The 27,608-nt window shown below is 44.6% G+C and overlaps 1 protein-coding gene across 8 annotated transcripts in view; it reads left to right on the top strand.

Annotated features, from left to right (window-relative positions):
- ULK1 (unc-51 like autophagy activating kinase 1) overlaps positions 1-27,608 on the top strand; it is a 112,764-nt gene that overhangs the window by 18,912 nt on the left and 66,244 nt on the right. For all 8 annotated transcript variants that reach the window (XM_065568571.1, XM_065568570.1, XM_065568569.1 and 5 more), the window contains 5 exons: positions 2,250-2,282; positions 4,326-4,362; positions 13,979-14,152; positions 16,455-16,528; positions 22,655-22,756. In XM_065568571.1, the coding sequence (XP_065424643.1) occupies positions 2,250-2,282; positions 4,326-4,362; positions 13,979-14,152; positions 16,455-16,528; positions 22,655-22,756 (420 nt within the window). The remainder of the gene's footprint in view (positions 1-2,249; positions 2,283-4,325; positions 4,363-13,978; positions 14,153-16,454; positions 16,529-22,654; positions 22,757-27,608) is intronic.

The following is a 27,608-nucleotide window of genomic DNA, read 5'->3' as shown; positions in this document are numbered from 1 at the left end:
CTGAGGCTTGGAGGGTGCAGAAGAGCCTCTGGTTGATGATTATTTAAGGTAACTTTCAGAAGTGACTTTGGTGCCTAAGGCTAATTGAAAGTCAGTGGGACTGACGCCCCTAAATTAGGCAGTTCTGAACAATGTTGCCCTTAAATTAATAACATTTTTGGGTGTGTTCTTGTACAGGTGCCCAGAGCTTAAAATAGGCATGTTTTTAGCAATTGAATGCCACTGACTACTGAGTTTTGCAAATACTCTCCTAGTTAGTTAGCTTGTCCTGTCCCCACCCTGTGCTGTGTCTTGTCATAGTCCTAGACTGTGAGTTCTCAGGGGCAGGGACAGTCTGTGTTTTACTTGTTTGTACAGTTTCTAGCACAATGGAACTCTGATTGGGGTCTAGAGGCGGTATCTCAATAATCATATCTTAAAGGAGACACAGGAGTGACGAGGAAAAACTAGGGCCATTGTTAAAGAATGAATGTCACATCTACCTTGATCATTGTCCCATTTTTGAAGACCACATTGCTGGTTCCATAGAGGCCTGAGCAGGATTTGAACTCCTCCGGGAATTTGGAAGAGCTTGTATCTTTGGTTCAGTCTAGGTTGCCCGACTCTGATAGAAAATAGTAGTGTAGTTACTATTATCATGGTTCTACTGAATCTGTTACTTCCTTCATAATGCCTGTCTGGCTTTTGCTGGGGCAAGGAGGTTGAGAATAACCCATTCATCAGGGGGGTAGTAAGGATAACACCTTTGGCCTACTTTCTCATGATAATTCCATGTAGTTAGGAGTGAAAAGCTGCTAGCACTGAATTACTGTGTAAATAGCTGCTCCCTTCAATGTATTCTTCTAAACAGCCTTCTCCATTCTTAACCCTGTTCCATAGCGCCCCATACTTGTATGCAGTGTACAAAGCCAAGACGGGGGACCTATGAAGAGGGCATTTTTAAGGCGGGAGAGAGCATTCCAAGGCAGCGCACATAACAAACTCTAGAAGAACAGCTGTCCATTTGGGATTTGATGCCTGACTTGGCTCTCACAAAGTTCCACATTTGGAGAGAACCAAAGCCACATGCTGACATCAAGTGTTTTAATGTGTTGGTGTCTTTAAATATTGCTCTATGTTCATGTTTATTTAGAACTAAGGCAAAAAAGCTACACTGCTAAACCAAGATTTCAATTTGAACTTGCAATCTGTGTGAACCAGGATTCCCTGGTGCCTTGCTTACATTGTGAGGCCTCAGAGGAAAGGCCAAACGCCATCAGCAGTCTGGGAAGTGTTGGTTTTCTGTATGTCCTTGATTACTGAGTCATGTTAGCCAGGATGGGTAATTAGCCAGGATGGGAAAGGAATGGTGTCCCTAGCCTGTTTGTCAGAGGGTGGTGCTGGATGGCAGGAGAGAGATCACTTGATTATTACCTGTTAGGTTCACTCCCTCTGGGGCACCTGGCATTGGTCACTGTCAGAAGACAGGATACTGGGCTGGATGGACCTTTGGTCTGACCCAGTATGGCCATTCGTATGTTCTTAGATTAATGTTAGAATGAAATGTGTCCCAGAACCTTACCTGCATCTTAGCTAGTAGTTCAGGAACTGATTCTTCAGGAGCTCCTGGATTCCTTGATCTTTTTTTCCACCTACCAACTCCTTTAAGATAAATTTTAATTAGAACTGTCTCCAACCAAAAGCCCAAGATTTGAACACTTTGAACTGGATAGGAGTTTAGATCAACATTTGTGTTCTGCCCTCAACCTCCACAGTGGGCAAAACCAAGACTTTCCCTCCAAACACACCTGAGCTGGGGGGGTTGAAATGCAGATCCCAATTCTGTGTCTCAGCACCACCTCCAATTCTGAGCTAAGTGCACGTTTCCTTCCCCCTTCCCCTTCCCTCACATAGGTGCTCCTTGTATGGAAATGCTGCTGGTAATACCTGGGAGCCCTAAAGGAGTACCAAGACCAAAGTCAGAAGAAGGGATAGGCTCTCAGAAATGGATAACTTGCTCAACTCTGTGTGAAGTACTTGGCGCTTACATAGAATTTTCATCATCCCACATCATCTTCATGAATTAATCCTCATAACGCCCATTGCAAGGAAGATATATGATAGTTTCCCATCCCCGGTTTGGGGATAATGAGATGAGGTTTTACCCCCCAAAACTACTAACTTACTTTTTTCTTTCAGGTGCACAATGGCTTTAACTTTTCTGATCTTCAAATGCTTAAATCTTCTTTTGTTTTTTTCCTTTTCCCCAGGAACTGGCGAACTCTGTCTACTTGGTTATGGAGGTGAGTTATTCTGATACACTGACAAAGCGGATAGACCTTTTATTTGGATAGGGCTTCCCTGTTTCATGGTCTAGTTGGAGCTCCTCTTGCTATCGAATTTGCAGGTGCACGTCCGTGAGGCTGAAGGGGGTATGTGAAGCGCATTAAGTGTGACGGGTTGGATCACAGAAACCCCCTTGGGGCTGCCAACTGATGTGCCAAGACTACTTCTGCCTCTGCTTTCCCTGCCAGCTTGGGATGCAGCACCCTGTCTTGTTGAGCCAGACACGCCAGTCTGCTCCAACACAGACCCAGGGTCTGAACCACGTGCCCCAAGGCTGCAGACTTAACTGAAAGCAGCTTAAGAAGTGTACCTATCTTTAACACTCAGATGCCCAACTCCCAATGGGGTCCAAACCCTAAATAAATCCGTTTTACCCTGTATATGTTTATACAGGGTAAACTCATAAATTGTTCGCTCTCTATAACACTGATAGAGAGATATGCACAGCTGTTTGCTCCCCTCCCCCAGGTATTAATACATACTCTGGGTTAATTAATAAGTAAAAAGTGATTTTATTAAATACAGAAAGTAGGATTTAAGTGGTTCCAAGTAATAGCAGACAGAACAAAGTGAATTACCAAGGAAAATAAAATAAAAAGCTTCTTTTTACAGACAAGTCTCCTTCTAGTCTGGGTCCAGCAATCACTCACACCCCCAGTAGTTACTGTCCTTTGTTCCAGTTTCTTTCAGGTATCTTTGGGGGCTGGAGAGGCTATCTCTTTAGCCAGCCGAAGACAAAATGGAGGGGTCTCCCAGGGGTCTAAATAGACTTTCTCTTGGGGGTGGAGACCCCCTCCTCTCTCCTATTCAAAGTCCAGCTCCAAGATGGAGTTTTGGAGTCACGTGGACAAGTCGCATGTCCATGCATGACTCAGTTTTTACAGGCATCAGACATTGTTTACGTGCTACCCTGAACGTCCTCAGGTAGACTTCTTATGTGGATTGGAGCCTTCCAAGATTCATTGTCCTTTAAGTGTTCCTTGATTGGGCACTAATTTGCACATTCCTTTCTCGAGAAGCTGACCAAATGCTTTACTAAGGCTACTTAGAAATCAAGCAAGTACACAGCCAATATTCATAACTTCGAATACAACCATGACACATGCGTACAAATAGGATGAATAGATTCAGTAGATCATAACCTTTGCAGAGATATGTTACATGGCATATGTAGCATAAAACATATTCCAGTTATGTCATATATACATTCATAAGCATATTTCCATGAAGCCTTATGGGGTGCACTGTCACACTAAGTTCAAGCACAACAGAGCTCAAGCACTAGGCTGTTTTTAATCTCTCTATTGCTGGAATGCCTGTTTAGCGCAGGCTTGACCTGGAAGACTTTTTATCTTGAAGGGGAATATATGTTACTACCTACTATTCACTAATGAGCAATTTCATGGAAAGAACTACAACACGTTATAGTTGTAGAGCTGCCAAACCTTATATATACTCTTATGTTCTCTTCAAACTGAGCTCTCATTGGATGTTTCCATACTAGCAGGGGAACATAATTGAGTGAGCTTTGAATACTTATTCGTAGACACTCCCAGGTTCCTTTCCTGATCCCATGATGTAAACATCATTATGGAGGGCTGGTCTACACTGGGGGTGGGGCGTGGAGGGGGATCGATCTAAGGTACGCAACTTCAGCTACAAGAATTACGTAGCTGAAGTCGACGTATCTTAGATTGATGTACCTTGGGTCCTCACGGCACAGGATCGACGGCCACGGCTCCCCCGTCGACTCCACTTCCGCCTCTCGCTCTGGTGGAGTTCCGGAGTCGATGGGGAGCGCGTTCGGGGATCAATTTATCGCGTCTAAATGAGACGCGATAAATCGATCCCTGATAGATTGATGATTACCCGCCGATCCGGCGGATAGTGAAGACGTACCCGGAGTTCCCATCTTACTTAATTTGCTTCCTCTGTTCGTTAAATCTTTGCCACCCTGCCCAATGCTAACTTAAACTTTTGTTGTTCTCTTCTATTTCCAGTACTGCAATGGTGGTGACCTGGCTGATTACCTGCACAGTAAGTAGACCAAAGGGGAGGACATCCTTTATGTTTCAAAGGAAACGTTTTGAATTTTTATTTGTTAGAGTTGTTGGAATTTGTGAAAGATAAGAACATAAGAATGACCATACCGGGTCACACCAATGGTCCATCTAGTCCAGTACCTGTCTTCCAACAGTAGCCAACACCAGACATTTCAGAGGAAGGAACAGAACAGGGCAACCATCAAGAGATCCATCCCCTGTCGTCCAGTCCCAGCATCTGGAACCCAGAGTGTGGTTTTGCATCCCTGACCATCTTGGCTAATAGCCATTGATGGACCTATCCTCCATGAAGTTATCTAATTCGTTTTTGAATCCAGTTATAGTTTTGGCCTTCACAACATCCCCTGGCAGTGAGTTCCACAGGTTGACTGTGCATTGTGTGAAGAAATACTTCCTTATGTTTGTTTTAAACCTGCTGCAAATTAATTTCATTAGGTGACCCCTGGTTCTTGTGTTATGTGAAGAGTGTGGATTTGATCTTTTCCCCATGAAACAAATATACCATCATTGCTCTTCTTTTCCCTTTGCCAAGTGCTTCTTCATTGGTGAATGTACATGTGCTTTGCAAATAGTAAGTCCATGGAAGCCAACTAGGATTGCTTGTGTGCTCTGCAATTTAGGTCAATAATGACTATTGGGAATGGGCTGCTGTCCGCAGTTACCCTGCTTAATCTAGAAGGTCATTGTAATTAGACTGTTTATTTGAATTCCACCAATGGCTACAAGCTGCTTTAGGCGCAACCGGCATCTTGCTCATCAGCTGGAAAAAAAAATTGCAAACTTGTTTATACTGATGCCTTGCCTTTGCATAGTGTTTCATCTTCAAGGATCCCAAAGAAAGTTGGGTGTTCCTTTTTTAAACAAACATCGGCAAAATGCAGCCACCTCTGGGATGTAACACCCCATGTATTTAACAGCATATGGAACTACTACCCAACAGTACAGAAGTTAAGAACAGCGTGCAGCCAATTGAAATGCCAGGGGAAATTTCGAGCCTGCACAGTGTAGAGTGATAAGTACAAACATTTAGAAACTGTTGTACAGCACAATAGTCAGATGTTTTTGACCTGTATATGTTAATTAGCTTCAGGTTAGTGGTAGCGGCTGTATGTCCTCTTCTTTCCTTAGTTTAAGCTGAAAGTAACTTGTGATGCAGGGACTAAGACACTGATCCTACAAGCTGCTCTGCCAGTCCAGAGACCCACTGAGCAGCTTGCAGGATCATGATTTAAATGAACAACCCCTAGAACTCAAGGCTCCTATTGAAAGACAGACTGGAATGGGGTCTGAATGGAGAGAATGTTTCCTGGATGCTTAACTTGTAGCTTTGCCGGAGCTATGCTGGACTTAAAACTTATTGTCGTTTTTTAAGTATTTTGTTTTTGTCTTGCAGGCTGACTGAAAGATTAAAGCTGTCTCTTGGCTCTCTATGAGCTAAGATCAAGCGTAGTACCTGTTCTTATCAGTTTATTAATCTCTCTTTCTGTGTGGCTTTTGGGTCATGTTTAAACAAACTGTGCCAATCTAGAGTGGCTTCTGCATTTGTTGTTAACATTATGAGACGGTATTAAAATAATAGTAATAATAATTTTACTGGAGGCTTTTTATTTAAATGAGATGATGACTGGACACTGTGGAACTTGAAGGACTAAAAGCTAAATTCACATTTGCCTTGGAGCTAACTTCAGTGTCTCATGAATGATGAATTCAGGACTCATGCTAATGTGCTCCAGCCCATTCATATGGGATAGCAAATGACATTTAACTGTTGATTTTAGTCTATGGAAGGGCATTGGTAGCTGAAGAAATGTGAAGAATCATTTTACTCTTCACATAATTTTTGTAGAGATGAGTCAGAGGGGACCTAGACTTGCATTTTAATTCCGAGTTTTGCATGCTTGGTGTTAGTTCTGTTGTGATGCTTTCACATCCATTAGGTGATGGTGTGCAGAAATGGAACCCCTTTCCTGGAGCAGGGACAGTTTCATGAGTGCCAAATTAATGTGTTTGTACTTCGGAGCTTTTTTGCTGAATATAATTGGAACTTTTAATAATGGAGCACTTTAAAAATAGCCAAACCTTAGTTGATTTACTATGGCATTAAAATTGTTGAACTAGACTAACTACGAGCTGTGATCGGTAGCAGTGAAATGGGGGTGCAGTTGGGGAGATGAGGTGAGGAGTGTCATAAAAATTTAGGAGTCCATGGTTTCAAGCAGTGTCCTGAGCTATGTGCACAAGGCTTTGCTTGTATGCACAATTGCAAAGTGTTGTACACACAGATGGCTGCTTCTGCCCATTTTGAAAATTTGACTTGTAGGGTGGGATTTTTTTGCAGCAACCTGGGTGAGTTAGGAGCACAAGTCCCACTGAAAGCCAGTGGGATTTGCGCTTCTACATCAGTAGGCAAATTGCACCCATGGTAGCTAACTTTTTTCAGCGTAGCTGACCTGAGCTCTAGAGCAATGGTTCTCAACCTCTCTGGACCCAGCTGTAAACCTTGATGGCCTGTTGCGACTTAGTAAGTAGCTTTAGCACAAAAAACATCTGGCTTACTAAATATTTCTTACCCATGATGCATAATATACACTATCCTGGCAGCTCCTGTGGTTCCAGTCCCACAGGGCTGGCTGGGCTCGGCTCAGCTCCCTGCACCGGGCATTGCAACCTGGTGTATGGGGTTGCAGCGCCACTCAGATTTGGCCCAGCCATGCCCCTTCTCTTTCCCCCCCGGGCCTTCCACACAACCCTTTGACATGTTCTGGTGACCCAATTTGGGTCACGACCCATGGGCTGAGAAACCCTGCTCTAGAGGGTAAGCCACTGAGCTATGCGTCCGTGACTCAGAACCACGCACGTGTATACAGACACCCCCCCCCATTTGAACGTTAAGGTTCCAGCAGCGGTTTATAGAACATGCACCTACTTGTATCGCCACTCGTACGTGCAGACCAGGGCAGTACAAAAGTGGAGCACTCTATGCAATTAGGTTAGGCTGCTAATTAAACTCATTTGCTTGCTATCATGACTTGCTTGCTTTGCATCCAAAACTGACTATAATAAGGAGATTGGTAGTCACTTCTAGAAGGTGACGATTAATTTTAGTTGCCATTCAGCCTCTTTGTTTTGGGGGCTTTAATGTCCAATGGTTTAATGTCCAACTGGTTGCTGCTTTGATCCCTGGTTACTCAAAGGTGGTTACGTTAGGCTTTTTCCTTCCCTAAAATTACTTTACTTTTTGCAGTTGTGAGGAGCAGCTACCAGGTAAGAATAAATTGAAGGACGTGTGTAGTCTTGCTTCTGACTCTTAAAACCTAGGCGACAATTATGAATAACAGTGGCTAATAAAACCTAAGTGAGCTGTGTGCACCAAAGGGAAAACCTCATCACATGAACTCCATGTGTTGAAAAAACTCCACTGATCCTTATCAGAACCTATTTTTAGAGAAATTTCTACCAGCCGATCCCGTCTCCAAATCACATAGGAGACATCTTTTAGGGATGTATTCACGCAATGCCGTGCTCGTACCTCAGCATCAGCAAACAGACGTTTCAGATGAGTAGTTTTGCTCTTAAGATTATTCAGGCTGCTTTAGCCTTTTTTAAAACCTCTCTACCTCCTGCCCCCTTCTTCTCTGCTTGGTTTGGCATCCAGCCTTCAACAAACTTCCAGAATGAGTTTGCTAACAAGGAAATGAGGCACGGAATGTTCATATCTGTTGCCTCAGCAACATCTGACCGGGCCCCCGTCCTATATCATGCTGGTTTGCCTGTTCCCTGCGAGGCTGTTTGACTGGGTGTTCTCTTATTGCCCGGGTACAGTCACCTGTCATTGTGTGCAGACCCTTCACTGCCCTTCGTAGATGTAGAATTTCTTTTTTTTTTTTTTAAAGCTCGTCCCCTTATTAAACATTTCTGAACGTTCATGTTTCTTCCAGGGCGTTTCACTGAAGTGCAAAAACCCAAACAAACTTCTGCTCTATAGCCTGAATTTCCTGTTGTACGGAGCTGTTGTTTGACCGCTCTTTAATTGTGGCATCTCTTTTTCCCATCCATTCATGGAGTATTTCGGCAGGTAATTCCTGTTAATGCTAACGTGAGCTACACATGCAAATCCCCTTATCATTGGGAGAATAGGCTCTTAAACCTACTGATCCATTCTGCCCTCTAATTAAAAACGTTAGGAGATATTTTAATTCTCCATTGCATCCAAAGCAACTCTAATTCTCTACCATAAATCAAAAGACGTATGTGTGTTCTTCACTGTGAAGTGCGTTGGTTTTGGTTTCCCCCTCATCTTCAGTCCTATCCCTTGGATACGTGGCCTGCTACGACTGCACTGCTTCCAGTGAACAGGAATTTGATTTCACTGTACGATGTGTCTTTCCTTTTGACAGCTCTGTGGACTTTGTCTTCAGTTGTAGCTCATCAGGTGTCATGTATCGAAGTGAGAGAGTACAGTACAGCTTTACATTGCGTGGTAGGTTAGCAGAGCAGTGGAAAGTGTCACACAAGTGATTGGTCTCAACTCAGGAGTAACTGGATGAAATTTTATGGCCTTTGTTATACAGAATGTCAGACTAGGTGATCTAATGGTCTCTTTTGGCCTCCAGCTCTGGGCATCTATTGGTAGTGAGGCACGTAGATGGAGGAGCCAACTTTGTGAAGAGAATGTCTCACCAGAGCAACATGTATCTTTTTTTTTAGATAGACCATGTTGTGTGAGAGCATGCGGGTTGAAAGAGGTGTGTAATAACTACTATAGGTTGAATTCTAACAAGTTAGGAAAGCTGCAAGAAGGATGCCCCTGAGTTCTTGGGCACCCCTTTGCAAAAGGAGTGAGGCATTTCTCACCCGGGATTGAGAGCGGGGCCCCCACTGTCGGCCTTCCGTGGCTCCCACTGACAAAATTGCGGTGGAAGAGCATTGACTTTAATGGCCTTTGGATCAGGCCTGTATTGAGGACAGACCCAGCTGATACTCGTGGGTGAGATGAGATGTTACTCTTCCCTCCCCTCCCCCAATCCCAAATATCCTGTCCATAAAGTTGTCCTGTTTAATTCAGTATGTCTGTGCTAGGGTCATCTGATCCAGGCCCCCTGTGTTTGCTCTAGCTCACCTTGCAGCCTCAGGGCAGGTAAAGCCCTGTCCACAGAGTGCTGACCAGGGTGCTTCTAGATGCTTTCAGCTTTTTCCAGCACTCAGTGAGCTTGGAGCCATGCGGGCCTCTGACTGACCTGCTGTAAATATTTGCTCTGTTCTACTGACCTGTCTAGCAGTCCCTGAGGCAGTCAGCTGAGTGCCTTATTGCTTGTCGAGCCCACAAAAATAAACGCATGGATATTGTTACTACTTGGGTATGGCAGAGCAAGGCTTGTGAAACAGTAGCATGGCCTTGCAGAGAACGCAGGCTAACGACAGGCGCAGGTTGGGGGGTGCCCAATCCCCATTGCATGTTTTAATACTTTGCCAGCTATGCTATGGTTAGGGCCCTACCAAATTCAGGGCCATGAAAAACACGTCACGGACCATGAAATCTGGCCTTTTGTGTGCTTTTCCCTACACTATACAGATTTCACAGAGGAGACCAGAGTTTCTCAAATTGGGGGTCCTGACCCAAAAGGGAGTTGCAGGGGGGGTCACAAGGGTATTTTAGGGGGGTCACAGTATTGCCACCCTTACTTCTCTGCTGACTTCAGAGCTGGGCAGCCGGAGAGCGGCGGCTGTTGTCCAGGTGCCCAGTTCTGAAGACAGCACCCCACCAGCAGCAGCGCAGAAATAAGGGAGGCAATACATACCATGCCACCCTTACTTCTGCGCTGCTGCCTTCGGAGCTGGGAGGCCGGAGAGTGGCAGCTGTTGACTGAGTGCCCAGCTCTGCAGGCAGCAGCACAGATGTAAGGGTGGCAATACCATACCAGGCCATCCTTACTTCTACACTGCTGCTGGCGGTGGCTCTGCCTTCAGAGCTGGACTCCTGGCCAGCAGCTGCTGCTCTCCAGTTGCCCAGCTCTGAAGGCAGCGCCGCCACCAGCAGCAGTGCAGAAGTAAGGGTAGCAGTACTGCAACCCCACCTACAATAACCTTCTGACCAAAAAGGAGTTGTGGGGTGGGCACGACCCCTACAATTACAACACCATGAAATTTCAGATTAAAATAGCGGAAATCATGAGATTTATTATTTTAAAAATCCTGTGACTGTGAAATTGACCAAAATGGACCGTGAATTTGGTAGGGCCCTACCTATGGTGAAGATGAGCTAATGCTCCCTCTGTTTATAGGGACACTGGCACAAGTTCCTTGCTCAGGATGAGGATTTAACAACAGAGAAATGTTAAATTGGATCATGCTCTACTTTGCTTGAATGGCCCATGCACTGGACATGTCTGCTGTGCTGTATCTTCTCCCTCCCTCTGCTTATGGGATAGTGCCCTGGAGATCAGCCACTGGCTAACCTCAGCACATGACTGCCCTTCAGAAACCTTTCTGGTGGAATAGGGACAGTCCCAGTTTCCCTGATCTGTTAGCCCAGTAGGGCAAGAAAATCTTGCTAGACAGCTAGCGTGGGGACTAAACCAACTAGCCAGAGGGTAAATAGGGAAGTTACAACTGGGAAAACTACCAACGAAGGGGTATCAAGCATAGCTGCTGGGAGGTGGGAAGTTGCCAGGACTTAGGCCGTGTATTGTTTCTGCCTCTGGCTAGTGGGGTTCTGGAGATGCCTGCTGTAAGGGAAAAGGAGCTCTCTCTTCCCTCCTTCCAGCGACTCCTAAGAGAAGAATGGAGCCAGCAGTGCAGCAAAAAGGGCCTTTGCCACTCTACCCCTCCAGAGCCTGCTGGCTGTTGCGTGGCGGGATGGGGGTGAGAGGTAAACGAGAGCTAGGAAAACTCAGTTTTTCTTTTCTCTCATGTTTTTTTGCAGTGAGGAAAGCAGTTTTTTCCTTCCCAGCACTCCCCATATTGCAACACGTTCCCAACTGAGAGCGGCCGCGTGAAACTGACGTGACCCTTTTGTTTCATTGCTGCCCACAGTAGCAGCATCTGGGCCGCGGACCTCAGTCTTGTATCAGTTTTATTCTGCTGCTGCTTCGTAGCTCTGCAGCGTGGCAGCAGATGCATTGGAGCAGTCTGTCTGCCAGTTCAAGGCCACAGCCATGATTGGTTTACATACTTCCCATGTTTGGGAGGTTATATCTTCACAAGCTTAAGAACTTGGCACTTAACTTTTGTTTAAGTGAAAGCTTGAATTCTGCACTGCTTTCTCCAAAATGAGTGGATGCTTGTAAATCCCCATCTTGATCTATTTTTGCAGTGTAAAGCAGTAAAAGACTAGCTCCAGGTTATGCACTCTTAACATGTCCAGGGCGGGGAGATGGCTTATAATGCATTTAACTCTCTTAGCTGGTAAATTGTACGGAAACAGCTCAGAGAGGCTAATGCCTTGAAAACGTTGTGGCTTGCTGGCAGAACTGCAGGTCAGAACAAGACTTTTACAAGACTGTTTAACTGCTAGAGGCAAAGGGTATTTAGCTAAAGGAATCTATAATAGCCTGCTAGCTTGACAGCATAAATACTGCTGAGCTTAGAGTCCTACTTTTTTTGTTAGACAGATATTGAGACAGTGGGGCCCATTAGATTTGTGGGTCCAAAATGAATCTTGAAAGAGATTATTTGTGGAGGGGGGAGGGGCTGTCCTACTCTTTTAGTGATGATGGTCCCTGTTCCAAAAGTTCTGTAGTAGATTATTGGGGTCAATGTTGCCTGTTCAGAAGACCTGATGCTGTGGTTGTAGACATGTTAATCATGACTTCTAATCAGCTAAGGGGTTGGGAGGAAGGATGCTCCAGTGATTAGGACACTAACCTGGCCCTTGGGAGACCTGGGTTGAACTCTCAGCTCCACCACAGACGTTCTGTGTGATCCTGGGCAAGTCACCTAGTTTCTTTGGGTCTCTGTTCCCTCATCTGTTAAACTGAGGTAATAGCACAGGATGTTGTGTTCATTAAAGATTGTGAGGTGATCAGATACTGTGGTGATGGGAGCCATATCAAAGTACCATGGATGGATGGATAGATACCATGAGGAACAGTCTATTCAAGAGAACTGGCATGGAGGAGAATGTAGCCAGTCTTGCTGGACATACTAGACCTGTCTTTTCACTGGTATAAATCAACATGGCTCCATTGAAATAAACGGAGTGTTACCCTAATGTACACCAGGTGCGGATCTCCCCCTTCATGCTCCTGAGAGTATGTGATGTTAAAGATGAGACCATGCTTTTCATGTAAGATACTGTCAGGATTAGTTGGACTAAAATTTCAAGATGCCTTTGTAACAATTGGTATATTCCATTCACCAAGACTCCATGTCAAGAGCAGGTGTCTTGTAAATTCCTGTAGAGTGCTGGCTCATGAGAACAGAACCCAGTGGGGGAAGAGAAGCTCTGCATATCTGTACGTTGGCGTTACATGTATGAAGCAATGAGGAGCCGGTTGACTGAGTGACATTTTAGGTCTGCTAGTTGTGAGTCTCCCCGTGAAGATTTGGGAGTTGGGATGGGAGTTTGTTTTCTATTCTAAATGCAGTTCAGTCAGCCCACATTTCATGCTGTTTTAAAGTAAAATATTTAATTTCCTGTGTTGGGCTAAAACTGCTTGTGCCCTGCTCTGTGTTTTCTTAAGGATTCCTTCAGTTTAGCTGAGAAGGTAGAATAGTGTTTTGATGCTCTTGCCAATATGGTTTAAGGCCTTTCCAGAGAACAGCTGGAGCAACATGAAAATGGAGCCCCCAATAATTACTGGGGCATTTACGAGAGAGATGATTTTATTCAAGTGAAATGTATTTCTTTGAACCTTATTTGTTCTTGAATGTTAGCATCCACCCAGGAAGGCGTCACACAGTATTGCTATTGAGATTTGTTCTGTGTTCAATGGGCCAGATCCCGCCTTTGGTAGGTGTGTCTTACAGATGTGCTTGTAAAGCTGTGGGGAAAGATGATTCATAAACTAGCTAGGGTTAATTTTGGATCAACCTCATTAGATGTGGGATTCCGTTTAGCTTCTTGATCCTTTCAGTATTTCTTTGTTTTAAAATCAAAAGGTCCCAGAAAGCCTGCCTCCCAGCAGAATGCAGTTAGCTGCATGCACATTTAAAGAACTGGATTAATTAAAAAAAAAAACGTTGTTGATGAGAGCTATTTATATTCAGTCTCCTCCCTGTTGGTACGTACTGTTACAGGGCCAGATCCTCCGCTGGTGTCAATTGGTGGATCTTCACCATAGTCAATGGAGCTGCCACTGAAGTCAGTGATGTTATGCTGATTTATAGTAGCTGAGGATCGGGCGCACCGTTCTTTGCATCATTTCAGATATGGAGGAGAATGCAGTTTAGTCACCAATACTTTAAGGGATGCTCTTCAAGAACCAATTTAAAAACAAGCCCCGTGTAGTTCCTTTCTCACTGAGTAGCTTGAGGGAGCATTGGAGGTGCTCGATCCAGAGTTATCCTTGTTCATCTCTGTGGAGAAGCTGCCTTCTGCTTTGCTTAGTGATGGCTGGTGTTACAATCGTTCTGTCTGTTTCTCCTTCCAGCTATGCGGACGCTTAGCGAAGATACCATCAGGCTCTTTCTCCAGCAGATAGCAGGTGCCATGAAAATGCTACACAGCAAAGGTATCATCCACCGGGATTTGAAACCACAGAATATCCTCCTTTCTTATGCTGGAGGCAAGAAGTCAAATCCTAACAACATTCGTATAAAGATTGGTAAGAACCTTTCCTTATATCCCGCTTTCAGAAACGCTTTCCTGGGAACGATCAACATGGCTTTGGAAATGGCTAACTAGCCAATCCAGACTGCTGCAACTGGATAAGAAACAAATGAACTGATCATGGGGGAATTAGGATTAGTTTTTCACTATTGCAGTGGAATGCCTTGAAAGCTCTCCAGGTCAGATCCTCAGCTGGCGTGCATCAGTGTAGTGCTGTTGACGTCAGTGGAGCTGTGCTAGCTCACACCAACTGAATGTCTGTTTCCTCTCCCCCCCCCCCCCCCCCACACGTATCCATTTGTTTTGTTTCTTACCCTTGTTCCAAAAGAAGCGGATGCTGATCAGCACTGTGCTCCGCTGGATAACTATTGTGGTTAAGTCTTAGGGTACGTCTATACTACCCGCCGGATCGGCGAGTAGCGATCAATCTATCAGTCCAGTTACAAGTTGAGAGGTGTCTTTCTCAGAAAAAACAGTCATTCAGTTTCCTCCCTGGACAACAGTTGTCTAGGCAGTGATCTTGATTTGTCCTGGCCTTTTAAAACAGAGATGGGGCATGCTGGCAGAGTGGGGTGGGAGAGGTAGGGAATTTTGGTGTCCCAAGACTGCGATCCCTACATACTTCGTGAACGCTGAGTTCTGATTTAAAAAACAGCACATGTGATGGCTGCCATCTTGGCTGACACCAGGAATTGAATCAGAAACCTCCAGAGCTAAAAATGTCAGTTTACAGCTTGAGCTAAAGAACCAGGTTGGATGTGATGGACCCACATCCTCCGTGGATCAAACACAGAGGGGGATATGTAACATATGCTGATTGACAGGTTATACGAACACACGCCAGAAACCCAGTTATTGAACCCAAGGTCTCTCTTAAAGGAGAGCTGTGTAGTCGCATCTTGATTCATGGACATTTGTTGGACTATACTGCAAGTTGACCAAGTTGACTCTGACACCAATTAAATTACACCATGCTCTGTTTCAACTCTGTCTTGTGGAGAAAGCGTGAGTGCCTTTTGGCTGACAAATGAAGTCTGCTGGAGAATGAGGTCTGCTGGAGGTCTGTTTGAAATTTTGCAGCCGCTCAGCTGTAGCTGAAGCGTTCTCCAGAATTCAAGCATGGATGGAAGGTAGAAGTGTCTAATGACCCACAGGCACATAAAAAGGGAGAGCCATCTAAACAGCAGTCCTAGCTAATGTGTGCTGCATTAGTCTTAGATCATGGTAACCGTCATGCACACTGCTGTTTAACCACCCCTTTTCCTTAAGAAGGACAGTGTGTGGTCCAGGAGTGGGACTAGTCAGACATAATATTCTAATGACAGATGGCGATATAAACAGCCATGGCAAATATTGCTTGAAATATCTGGTAACCTTAAGGGAACCTCTAAGCATCATATGATCAGATGCTGAGTAACTTGCAGCTGTAAATCCTTTTAGCGTTGATAGGCCCTGGCTTTTCTAGGGTGAACTAATGACTCCGCTTTTTTTTTTATATATATATATGCTCAGTGGAAAGCCAGTGCTCTAGCAATGTCTTGGTATCCCAAATGATACATAAATAGTGTCATGCAGCTTCAAACGAGCATGTTCCAAAGATACAGATGGTGGTGGGCGTTTGTTACGTTGTGGTGCAACCCTGCCTCCTGCCCTATGTCATGGAGTGTAACTACCACTTCCCCAAATCTGAAGTAGCAGCAAGTAATGAGGGAAAAGCTATCAAGCTATGCTGGGCCTTCACTGCATTCATAAATCTCAGACTAGATTATGGTGACCAGATGTCCCGATTTTGGGGTTTTTTTTCTTACATAGGCTCCTATTACCCTCCCACCCCCCCGTCCCAATTTTTCACACTTGCTGTCTGGTCACCCTAGACTAGATGCTCAGCTAATGTAAAGAGGCATAGCTCCATTGCAGTCAATAGAGGCTTCCCAGTTTCCACCGGCTGAGAATCTGGCCACTGGATTCCACTTGGAAAGAGCAAACATTGAACAATAGACACAGGAAAAATAGTGACTGCAGGCACCTTTAAGTGGGATTCATTCCTTTTCATATAGAATGCTTTTTATAGCTGCATTTTCTCAACCCTTTCTGTTGACTGGAACGTGTAATAATAGTGAGAGAAACTTGGGTTAGCTCGGGGATAGAACACAAGTTCTGTATTCAAAATGGGGGACGTCCCTTGTATTGAGGGGCCACGGAGAAACAGGAGGGCCCACGCTGGGGATTGAGGCAACTGAAGAAAGGTTGGGCTTCTCTAGAACTAGTGAACGAACTTCTTTTCTTTGTATTTGTAGCTGATTTTGGATTTGCCCGGTACCTGCAAAGCAACATGATGGCAGCAACGCTGTGTGGCTCCCCTATGTACATGGTACGTGCACTCTGCTTATGTATCTTTGTGGTCAAACGGCTGTATTGTATAGGCTAGTCTTCCTGACATGTGGAATCTGCAATGGTTATTTAGTTTATACCATTCAAAGCTCTGTGCCACCATTAAGCCTAATTCTTCCTTTCCTCCTAGACCTCCCCCCAAGACCTGAATTTTGTGTTCTTAAAGCTGTTGTTGTAAGTGAAACCCTAGTGGGAGACCTGATAAAGATTCTCTGAGCGGCAAGATGGCAAACATCTATGCTGCTGTGCTGACATTTGCCTTTCAGGCAACCGTTGGTAAATCATAATAGACTATTGATTGACCCCACTCAGAAATTGCCTCTTCCAGATAAGAAGCAGGGCCCTTCAGCTAAGGCGTTGGGACCTAAAATCCAGTGTTATCCCTTGACTGCAGGCTGAGTAGCAAAGATGCAAACTAGGAATAGGAATGACGTTGCAGCCATAAAGCCTTTTCCAAGGTGTTGCCTTGATAAAGGGCCTCTTGGACAAAGTGTCCTCTCTTCCATTGCTCTCTGTTCCCAGTGTTGAGAGACAGTGGCCCTCTGTTTGTAATTCAGCCAGCCCGTGGTGTACCTGCTCTATATCTTGATTGGGCTATATGGATACATTTTTTTTCTGGTGTGATATGTGAACATAGAATCATAGAAATTCTAGTTCTATGGGTCCTTGAGAGTCATCAAGTTCGGCCCTCAGCACTGTGGCAGGACCAAGTAAACCTAGACCATCTCTGACAGGTGTTCATCCAACCTGCTTTTAAAAACCTCTGATGATGGGGATTCCCCAACCTTGGTAGCCTATTCCAGTGGTTAGCTACTCTTACAGTTAGAAAGCTTTTCCTCATTTCTAACCTAAATCTCCCTTGCTGCAGATTAAGCCCTTTATTTCTTGTCCTACCTTCAGTGGCCTTTGAGAACAATTGATCACAGTCCTCTTTAACAGCCCTTAACGTAGTGGAAGACTCTTATCAGGTCCCCACTCAGTCGTCTTTTCTCAAGATTAAACATGCCCAGTTTTTTAACTTTTTCTCAGAGGTCAAGTTTTTTAAACCTTTTATATTTATGTTGCTCTCCTCTGGAGATCTTTCCTAAAGTGTTGTGCCCAGAACTGGACACGGTTTTTCAGCAGTGAATAGAGCAGGACAGTTACCTCCTGCGTCTTACATATGACATTCTTGTTAATACATCCCAGAATTGTATTAACCTTTTTCGCAGCTGCATCACATTGTTGACTCGTATTCAATTTGTAATCCTCTATAACCCCCAGCTCCTTTTCAGCAGCACTACCATTTAGCCAGTTATTCTCCATTTTGTAGTTGTGCATTTGATTTTTAATTCCTAAGTGAAGTACATTGCACTTGTCTTTATTGAGTTTCATCTTGTTAAATTCAGACCAATTCTCCAGTTCGTCAAGGTTCTTTTAAATTCTAATCCTGTCCTCCAAAATGCTTGCAATCATCACAGCAGCTTGATCCCATCTGCAGATTTTATAACCACACTCTCCACTCCATTTTCCAAGTCATTAATGAAAATACTGAATAATACCGGACCTGCGATTGATCTCTGTGATCACTAGATATGTCCCCCAAGTTTGAGAACTAGTCTTTGAGTACATTTTTCAACCAGTTGTGCACCCACCAGATAGTAATTTCATCTAGACCACATTTTCCTAGTTTGCAAATGAGAATGTCATGGGGGACTGTGTATATCACTAGGCCAGTAACCCTGTCAAAGAAGGAATTAGGTTCGCTTGGCATAATTTGTTCTTGACAAATCCATGCTGGCTATTCTATATAACACTATTATCTTCCAGGTGCTTACAAACTGATTGTTTAATCATTTGTTTCAGTATCTTTCCAGGTATCGAAGTTAGGTTGACTGGTCTATAATTCCATGTGTCCTCTTTGTTCCCCCCTTTTAAAGACAGGTACTATGTTTGCCCTGCCCCAGTCTTCTGGGACCTCACCCATCCTCCATGAGTTCCCAAAGATAATTGCTAATGGTTCTGAGATTGCTTCAGCTAGGTTCTTAAGTACCCTAGGATGAATTTCATCAGGCCCTGCCAACTTGAATATATCAAACTTATCTGAATATTCTTTAACCTGTTCTTTCCCTTTTGGGGCTTGGATTCCTTCCCCCTTGTTAATATTAATCGTGCTTTAATACCATTAACCTTTTTAGAGACGACTGTAGCAAAATAGGCATTAAACACCTCAGGATTCTTTGTCATCGGTTATTAGCTCTGCTTCCCCCCCCAAGTAGAGGACCTACACTTTCCTTCATCTTTCTCTGGCTCCTGATGTATTTGAAGAACCTTTTTTTATTGCTTTTTATGTCCCTTGCTAGGTGTAATTCATTTTGCGCCTTAGTCTATCTGATTTTGTTCCTACATGCTTGTGCTATTGGATTGTTTCTTCTTAGCAATTTGTCCATGTTTTCACTTTTTTGTAGGATTCCTTCTTTATGTTTCAGGTCATTAAAGATCTCCTGATGGAGCCATATTGCCTCTTACTATTCTTTCTATCTTTCCTTCGTGTCAGGATAGTTTTCAGTTGTGCCTTTAATATTGTCTCCTTGAGAAACTGCCAGCTCTCCTGAACTCCTTTTTCTTTTAGATGTTCTTCCCACAGGATATTTCCTACCAGTTTTCTGGTTTGTCAAAGTTTGCTTTGTCCTTTATTCTGTCGATCTCACTCCTTCCTTTCCTTAGAATCGTGAAATCTATCATTTCATAATCACTTCCACCCAAATTGCCTTTCACCTGCACACTTGTTATCAATTCCTCCCTGTTAGTCAGAATCAAGTCTAAAATGGCTGTTTCTCTGGTTACTTCCTCCACTTTCCAGAACGAAAAGTTGTGGACAATACATTCCAAGAACTTGGAAATTTTGTGTTTTGCCGTATTACTTTCCCAACAGATGACTAGGTAGTTAAGTTACCAGATCTTGTGTTTTGGATATTTGTTGTTCTAGAAATGCCTCATCCGTCGTCTTCTCCTGATTTGGTAGTTCATAGTAGATCCATACCATGACGGCACCCCTGTTGTCTTTACCAAGAGACTCTCAAATGGTCTGCCTCTCACCACTTTCTGGGCCTCAGAACAAATGTATATATTCTTGATGTATAATGAAACACCTCCCTTTTTGTACCCTGCCTGCCCTTTCTGATCAAATATCTCCCTCTATACAAATATTCCAGTCGTGAGACTTATCCCACCAAGTCCTGTGATGCCAGTTAAGTCATAATTGGACTTATGTACTAATACTTCCAGTTCTTCCTGTTTATTCCCTATACATTTGTGTATAGACATCTCCTCGCTGTCAGTAAGAGTTGTGCCCCATTAGTAGAGGGATAAAGTGGGACTGATGGAAGAATTGTAGCCTACAAATCTTGATTAGAAACCTCTCCTGCATCAGGCTGAGCTTCAGAGCAGGCTACTGAGATAGAAGGTGACACCTGCTTTCAAACAAAGGAGACCTTTCTAATATGTGTTTACAACATGCTCCGGAGGAGGTTGTAGGATAGCAGAGAGGCTTGTGACTAGTCAAGAATGTAGGGCTATGTTAGGAAGCTGGCATGATGCCTGCACCTTACTGCTTTCCAAATCACCCTCGCTGTTGTCACAAGCACTAAAATTAAACTCCAAACTAGAGAGATTTCAGGTTATAAATATCTGGGTATCTGTTCTCGTGACCCATCTCTCAAAGAGAGAGGTGAATTTTCAGCTTTCCATATGTGACCTGAACAATATACCCCTACAGTCATTAAATCTGCTGCTAAATATATTTCACAGCCTAACCTAATTCTAAAACAATGGCTGTAAATGGAGTCCGCCCGGCTTCTCTTGCGAGCCACATCTACTTCATGCCTTGGTCAAGCCAGTTGCCAGAAGGATATTTGCTTAGACTGCAACCAGACATGCTAAAAAAACCACCCCACACACAATCCATAGCGATGAAATGTAAAGTGGTAATTGCTTGTTCGTGTGCATGGAGTCAACTGGTATAAAATAACCTCAGTGTATCACTCACACCAGGGCAGCAAAATTAAAAAGTCAATGCTCTCCCATTAATTCAGACTGGGGTTTTCAAAGGTGAGATGGAGAATTAGACCTGGTCTGCACTCCAAAGGTAGGTTGGCTTAACTAAGTTGCTCAGGGCTGTGCGATGTAGTGAAGTCAACCTAAGCCCCGTTGGTGACACCACTAGGTCGAGGGAAGAATTCTTCTGCTGACCTAGTTACTGCCTCTGGGAGAGGTGGATTTATTACAGGGATAAACAAAACCCTTTCGTCACTGTAGTGTCTATGGTGCAGCTGGGCCGTTGCTGTTTTTTATCATCGACGTTGCCTGAGATGGCCAACTCTCATTGAATTTCAATGTGGTTTAAGTGCCTACTTTCCTTAAGCTCCTTTTAAAACCCCCAGCCTGAGCCTTCGTCCTGGCACAGGACTCGGCTGCATTACACCGTGGCCTGTAGCTCCACTGTGTTTAAAACTGCATCTGTCGGTGCAAACCAAAGCGAGCCTGACTTCCTCTTGCTTTATTGTTGAAGCCAGTTGTTTGTTGACGTGCTGTATATAAGGGTGATGTAACCTCTTTCCTCTTGAGAAACTTTCCTGAACTGTCTATTTTTAGTGACGCTTTTTCTTTTACGTTCTCTTGAAAGTAGATCAGATATCTGGCTCACTTTTAAAGTGAGAGGGACTGTTTTTTTTGTAAGTACTCTGGGAATTCCTTTTGGGTTTAAAAAGTTCCATGTTCTTGATTTAAAGGTGATTTTTTGGGGGAGGTGGGTGGGTGTGTTAAGTTCTGAGTAAAATGTGTTCTGATTTCTGGGAGGCATTCAGGGGTTTACTCTGCTGCTGTTGTGGGTCCCTGTGTGTGCATGGTGAGTGACAGATAGCAGGGGTGGCCTCTGCATTCCCTGTCTGCGTGTCCTCATGCATGCACATAGCCAGCCCTACTTTCTTGCCTTGCCACAGAAGGAGGAATGCTATGTTAGTGTGAGAGTTCAGCAAAGGGGGCTGTGTGTCTGACCCCTCACGAAATCTGGGTCCTCACCCAGAATGGTTCTGAGCATCCACATCTGCCATTGACAACCGTTTCCTTGACTCGGCGTTTGTTTGTTTGGTGCTGAGGCAGGGTTAACCAGCTCCTGTCCGTGCATTGTTCAGAGTGGGGTGTTTTTGTTTTGTCCCCTCTCCTCCCAATGCCACCCTCAGCCCAAATGGAACAAATCTTTTCTTGGCCTTTGCTTGTGGCACAGCTAGGAAACTGATCCCCATTCAGTCCTGTCTCCTGTGAGCGTTAGAGGAAGTCTCTTTTATAAATATAGGTTTTAAGCTAGCCTGTCCTTCTCCCACCTTCACCTCCACACTGATCCAGAGGCACATTGCATTCTGAGCTATTGATCATTCTGAATCTATGCTATCTTTAGCTTCTGGAGCAAACCTGCAGTGAGGAGTGGGGTGCATTTTGTGGAAGGTTCCAGACCACAGAGATTGTGGGGAAGCAAGGTGGGGACTGACCTCTTTTTTGGATAAACACATGGGCCTGCTTTTGAACTCAAGTCCCGTCCACTGACATGACTACTGCCACATGTCACAGCTGCCTGCTTGGATTAGCCTCTTAAGAAATCCATGGAGCGGGAAGGGCTGAGTTACCTGTACCAACTGGATCCTTTGTTTGTCGTGGCTGTAACTGGTAACATTGGGACTTGAACTGGAGTGTGTGTGTGCAGTTGCTTTGTTTTAGAAGAGATGCCTGTGCTGCTCCAAAGGGACTCCTTTGTTTGCAAGTTGATTCAATAGAGATTGTAATGCCTGAGAAGGGGATGCACTGTTTTGCCTACAATGCATCAGGCAGAAGTAAAGCGGGCAGTGCCTAAAGTAAAACCATGCCTCAAGTAACCAGATTAGCGTTATGAAACCGCCTCCTTGCTAATATGAACGCAGCACTTTAAAGCAGGGGGAAAAAAATCTTTAATCCCTTTTCTTTGGTGGAATCTTGGCCCGGTGCTTTTTTTTAAAAATTAGGGGCTTTCTCTGGTAGCTGCCAAGAAAAGAGCCGAGGCTTTTTAAACAAAACTCTGTGTTCTTTCTCCACGCAGGCCCCAGAAGTCATTATGTCCCAACACTATGACGCTAAAGCTGACCTTTGGAGCATAGGAACCATCATTTACCAGTGTCTGACAGGAAAGGCTCCCTTCCAGGTGAGTGGCTCTATGGCTATTAATGCTTGATGAGTTTCTTGCTGTTTTTCATCCGTTTTACCCACGCTAGGGGTCACGTACAATACTGAGCCGAGGAACCCAGTCTCCAGGCAAATCAGCCTGTCTGTCTGTCCATCCCACTGAGCAAGATAAGCTCCTTAATTCTCAAGTCAATGGGATGCTCCCATCTTTTTCAGTGCTGCAAATACCGGTGGAGGCTGATGCTTCTTCTCCAGAGTCTGCCTCAGGGCAGCGGTGGAAATATATCCCCATGTGCGTGTGTTCTTTTGAAAGGCCATCTTTTCAGAAGGTTGTCGTGGACCCTGAAAGCAATGATATCCCCAGCAGCTTGCTTTAAAATCAGTTTCCCTTTATGACTGTTCACAGGGAATAATATGTTTTCTGTTGGGCTTGAGGGTGTAGGGACAATAAGGAAGATCAACTAATCGGAAGGGAAATATTATGGCTGATTGGCATGACTCTGGTTTGAAACGGTGCATTGTAGCTGAAATAGCCTGGCTTCTGGAGTAGAGTAGGAAGGTCTTATTGGAGAAGTCTTCTGTGTAAATATTGGTTTTTTTCCAAGGCCAGAAAGGGACCATTATGATCTAGTCTGACCGTTTGCATCTAACACAGGCCTTAGAATTCCACCCAACATGCCCATAACTTCTGGTTAAACTAAAGCCTATCTTTAAGAAAGACACCCATGCTTGATTTAAAGATGTCAAGCGATGAAGAACCTAGCACATCCCTAGGTGAATTGTTCCACTAGTTAATTACCCACACTGTTCACCTTGTTTCCATTCTGAATGTATCTAGCTTCAGCTTCCAGTTTTCTCCTCCCAAGCACCAGTTGCTCACATATGGTTATACTCACCTTATTTTGTTCCTCCTATGCCAAGCCGCGGGGGTCCATGGTTTCCTCCCCCTACCTGTTGAACGCCCCAAATCCTCCTGTTCCATACCTCTTTCCATGGCATTCATACAGCCTTAAAACCTTTCCCTAGCATGATCGCCGCCTTTCTAGCCAGGGGAGCACTGACAAGGGACTTTCTTTTGGAGCCTATGCATTCGAGTTGATGGGTGCATTGGCAGAGTGATGTGCAATTAGCTTCCTGCTTTTCAGAGGATATTTCTACGCTGCAGCCGGGCGGTGAGACTGCAGCATGTGTAGGAATAGCCCCAGAGTGCACAGGAATATGGTATGAACTCAGTCCCTACCTCTGTGGTTAGACTGCTATTTTTAGCAAGGTCTGCCTACACGTGCGGAAACTGCACCTCCCAACTGCAGTGTAGACCTACCCAGAGTCTCCGTGTGTGGGCTCCCGTCTCTTTTTAACCCAGGAAGCAAGAGGCCAAGAATCAACCAGGGTTTCCTGCGTATCAATACAGAGTGACATGGGAACACCTGACACGGAAACTTCAGTTCTTCTCATCAGATATGAATTGATCTGAAGTCTTTGGGGGGGGGCTAAATTTTGAAACCCTGATCACTGTTGCAGTGGCCATTGAAATCTGATTTTTCCCCCCTCCCCCCAAATCCATCCTAATGACCAACTCACTGAAAATGAAGATAACTAGAAGAAAATTCTGCAGTGACATAAGCCCAGTTTTATGAGCTGCTGGATTGTCTCTGGTTTAGATTCAGAGCTTTCATAATTTAAAGTGAGATCTCGAATATTTATGAAGCTATGTAACCGGGAAGGATAAGGTGATTTACAAGCCGGTTAGAAATCTTACAGGAAGGAGTGGTTGAGTGTAGCAGTAAACTGGGGCTTTTATTTTGGTGTGGTCTCAGTGCTGAGGGCATGTTTTCTTTTGTAGATGCCAGGGTTATTTTTTCATCTCAGTTTAGGGATCTTCTCTGACAATACTTTCTGGTCTGCCCACCTTGCTCTGTAACGAAAGCGAGCCTTCATCTTCCCTGCGTGTGTAATTTTTGTTTTGACAGTATCTCCTATGGTCTGCATGCAATTTTTGACTGTTTCATAGTTGCTGGTTACATTTTCTTGTTCTCGGTCTCAACAACTTTGTTTAATGGGGAAGGGGGAAGAAAGAACTGTTAGGAGAAAAGAAAAGAAAGATTGTGTGTTTATTTAAAATAAAGCTGTGTGTATATACACACAAAGCTTTGACTCACACACATAAATGAGCTCCTTGCCCACTGTTAAAGTACCTCACAGCTCCACACAAACTACTGATTTAAATTTCCCTGACTTTGTGGGCCAAAGCAGGCATTGTGTAGGCATTCTGCGCTCACATGCAACCTTGGGACAGCTGACTTCTTTGAAAAGCCTGAGGTATGACCGTTATTATTATTCAGTGACAAATGCCTTTTTAACTACATGGAAATTTTCCTGTGACGATATTCTTTTGAGAAAATTGTCATGGAAAATATGTTTCCCAGCCTGCTGTACTCAACTCTGCCAGCCTGGGGCTCGGGGGTGGGGCTCTGGGTAGGGGGAAGGGCAGAGTCCAAGCTCTTTCTATTGTTCTGCCCTCTTACTTATGTGGAGATGAGACAGCCCCCAGCAGTGCTGTGTGATCAGCGATCTGGGTAGCTTGCATAGGGAAATAAGGGGTCACCTAACTCCTTGGCATGAGAAGAGTGACTTCAGAAGATCTTGATTGGAATGAGTGTTTTTCTTTAGTGGGTACATGTTGCACATCTGTCTTGATTTCCGTGCCTCTATCTTTTGGGGGTTGTGCTTTGGCAACAAAATACTGAGCCCTGTTTTGTTACTACAGTAACCATTACGAATCTGTTTGATCTGGGAGAAAGCAAAGCCCAGCCCAGATGGTCCTCTGAGTATGTGTGTGTGTTGAGATCGTGTGTTTACACTTAAGACCGAGGTTACCAACCGCTTTTCCCAGGTTGTAAGTTCTAGGCAAATGAAGCCTGCCTGTGGCAGATGCTGGGAGAGTTAGTTAAACGTTAAAGGAGTTTATTCCCTCATTTGCACCAGTGGAGGCTTTGCAAGAGGTGCTGCAACAGCTGAAGGTCTTGGAGTTGATAATGATCAATTGTGCAAAGAGGCTGGGAGAGTGGGGGGTGCATGGAATGCAAATGTTGGTAGGTGCAGACTGGACAAAGCGGGGTTCGGTTTTGACATTTCTGAGCGGATTGCAGAGCAGCAAAATTAGCACAGAGAGGGGAGGTGACTAGGGTGCCCAGACCCACCTGGACAGATCAGCCAAGGGAAGAAGGTAAAGAGGCAGCTGTATCCCTCCAGCACTCGTAAAGGTGCCTGCTTCCTACTGTCCATCTGAGACCTCTTGCATTTCACCCTTCTGAGTGGAAGTTTGTTTGTCGGCCACGGTAGCTTATTTAGCCAGTGCCTGGGGAAGGAGGACACTTGCACGTCTGGTTAAGATTTTGTTAGATTCGTCAAGCCGAGCCAGAGAATGGCCGACTGCCATTTCCCTGGGGGCAATGGAATACGGGATCCATCCCCTCCGACTTCTGCCTGCCTTTCACCGGTCATGAGCATCCAATGCTACATCCGGAGAGGCTCGCAGGGGTGCTGTGCACGTGAAAGGTTGTCCTCAGCAAGAAGATGAGTCTTTAAATGTACAATAGACTTCAAGGGACTTGGGTAGATGGAATAAGGAGTTGTTGGCACGTCTGGAAAGGCTGGGTCCAACTGTCTTGCCTTTCTGCTAGGGAAATGTAACCTGCCAAATCAAGGTAGAAGAGAGTAGGTGGGTTTTCTTCTTCTTTATTGTAGAAATGAAAATGAACAACAGGAAGGTCACCTGAGCCAACTTCCCTGAGGTCACCATTCCTCTCCCCACCCACCACACACACCATGTCTGATTGTCAGACCTGGACAGTTGGTAGCGTGACTGTCCAAGCTGTCCTAAGGAGCTGTGTATATTAAACATGTCCATAAACAAAACAAGGAGCCTGCCAGAGGGGTGAGATTAAGAGGATGCATAATCCCTATCGACACATTTGCTGAGCATTGTATTAATGTTGAGTTGTTAATAGGCCTGGCCTAACGAATGAGGTGGTGGTCCAGAATTGTGGCTTTTCTGCCTTATATGACTGAGGGCTTGCACTTTGTGTTCCCTGCTCTTGCTGTTTTATTTGTGTATGTTACAGTAACATCTAGAAACTCCAACAGAGATCAGAGCCCTTTTGTGCTGTGCCCTGGAGAAATACGTAGACACAGTCTCTCCCTAAAGACCTTACAGACTGAATAGGCAAGGCAGACTGGGAGGAGGGGAGAACAGGCACAGAGTGGAAGAGATTTGCCTAGGGACACGGCAGGTCATTGGCAGAGCTAGGAATAGAATCCCAAACTCCTGAGTCCCAGTCCGGTGGCTTGTCTGTTAGACTGGGGATAGAGCTTGAACCAGGCACAAGAGTTAAAAAATCACTCGATTCCTTATGGTCTTGATTTATTTGTAAGACTTGGTCAGGTCATACAGTCTTGATTTTTCAGAGGAGCAAGTACCACTGATGCCTCTAATAATCAGGGTGCAGGTGTGTGGGTGTGTGTGGAGGGGGGTTTACGGTTTGTGATGCAACTTTTTTAAAGCTCTCTGTGGTACCATCTGCATTCAGCCGATGTAAAATCTTTCCAGGGGAGCCCAGTACCTGGCTATTCATTGTGCTAAGTATTGTCAAGAATCCTCTATCTGACAGTGGAATGTGCCTATGAGAGAGAGAGAGAGAGAGAGGTGTCGGAGAATGGCAATAATTCAAACACTTAAAAGGACTGGTCTGCCAGCTCTAAAAGAGTTAAACTGTCTGTGTGTGTTCTCATCCCAGCTAGCTGCTAGATGAAAAATTAATTTCCAAGCCTGATGCACTGAGCCTGCTGCGCTATTCTTTCCCAGTTAATTC

This window comes from Chrysemys picta, chromosome 15 (assembly GCF_011386835.1).
Source record: "Chrysemys picta bellii isolate R12L10 chromosome 15, ASM1138683v2, whole genome shotgun sequence".
NCBI lineage: Eukaryota > Metazoa > Chordata > Testudines > Emydidae > Chrysemys > Chrysemys picta.
Note: the sequence above shows the minus strand (reverse complement) of the source record. Positions and strands in the feature narration are given on the sequence as shown.